At 27.4% G+C, this 729-nt stretch overlaps 1 protein-coding gene across 1 annotated transcript in view; it reads left to right on the top strand.

Annotated features, from left to right (window-relative positions):
- LOC104707586 overlaps nucleotides 385–729 on the top strand; it is a 2,494-nt gene continuing 2,149 nt past the window's right edge. Inside the window, exon 1 of the mRNA XM_010423959.2 lies at nucleotides 385–615. Within this exon, the coding sequence (XP_010422261.1) occupies nucleotides 459–615 (157 nt within the window). The 5' untranslated portion in view covers nucleotides 385–458. The remainder of the gene's footprint in view (nucleotides 616–729) is intronic.

Raw genomic sequence — 729 nt, 5'->3', positions numbered from 1 at the left:
ATAAGTCTATCATCAAGAGAATTGTGGTGGATTGATTTCACACATTTGTTAAGAAATATTTTTTTTATTGGTCAAACAAAAATGTTATACCCTTTTCTTCTTTTATGCATGATTTTAGTGGGTATAATAATTTCGTTTGAGACATGCTCTTTTCAATCATACCAAAACGCTTACTGATTAATTGGTATCAACAACAATAAAATCATTATTATTTGAAGATATATATATATATATATATATATATTTATTTCATTTTTTAAAACCTTAAATCTAATTGATATATTTGACGTTACAATAACAAAAGATGTTTTGTCTCTATACTTTCAACTAGAAGATATTTATTTATCCATATCCTACCTAGATATTTTAATGTGTGAATCTAATACATTCTCTTATATACGACCAAATTAGTAAAACAATAATGCCTCTCCTGCAATTTTTCTTCATCAAATATTTCAATGGAGTCATCATCTTCTTCACTCCTTCTCCATCAATCTTACCTCTCTTACCTTAATCCAAAATTTCGAAATAGACCTTCCCTTTCTTATCCGTTAATGCGAAATTCGCGAAAATGCAAACAAACTCGAATTTGTTCTAACAAGATGTACGTTCCAGGTATGTAATCAATCACAAAGTGTGGTTTTGATCCATACACAGTTCCTCTATATAGATTAATCATTAATGTCTATTTTCTAAATATGTTTTTTTTTTGGAATAATTGAATTAGGC

This window comes from Camelina sativa, chromosome 8 (assembly GCF_000633955.1).
Source record: "Camelina sativa cultivar DH55 chromosome 8, Cs, whole genome shotgun sequence".
In the NCBI taxonomy this organism is placed as follows: domain Eukaryota; kingdom Viridiplantae; phylum Streptophyta; class Magnoliopsida; order Brassicales; family Brassicaceae; genus Camelina; species Camelina sativa.
This window is presented reverse-complemented; position numbering and strand designations above follow the sequence as displayed.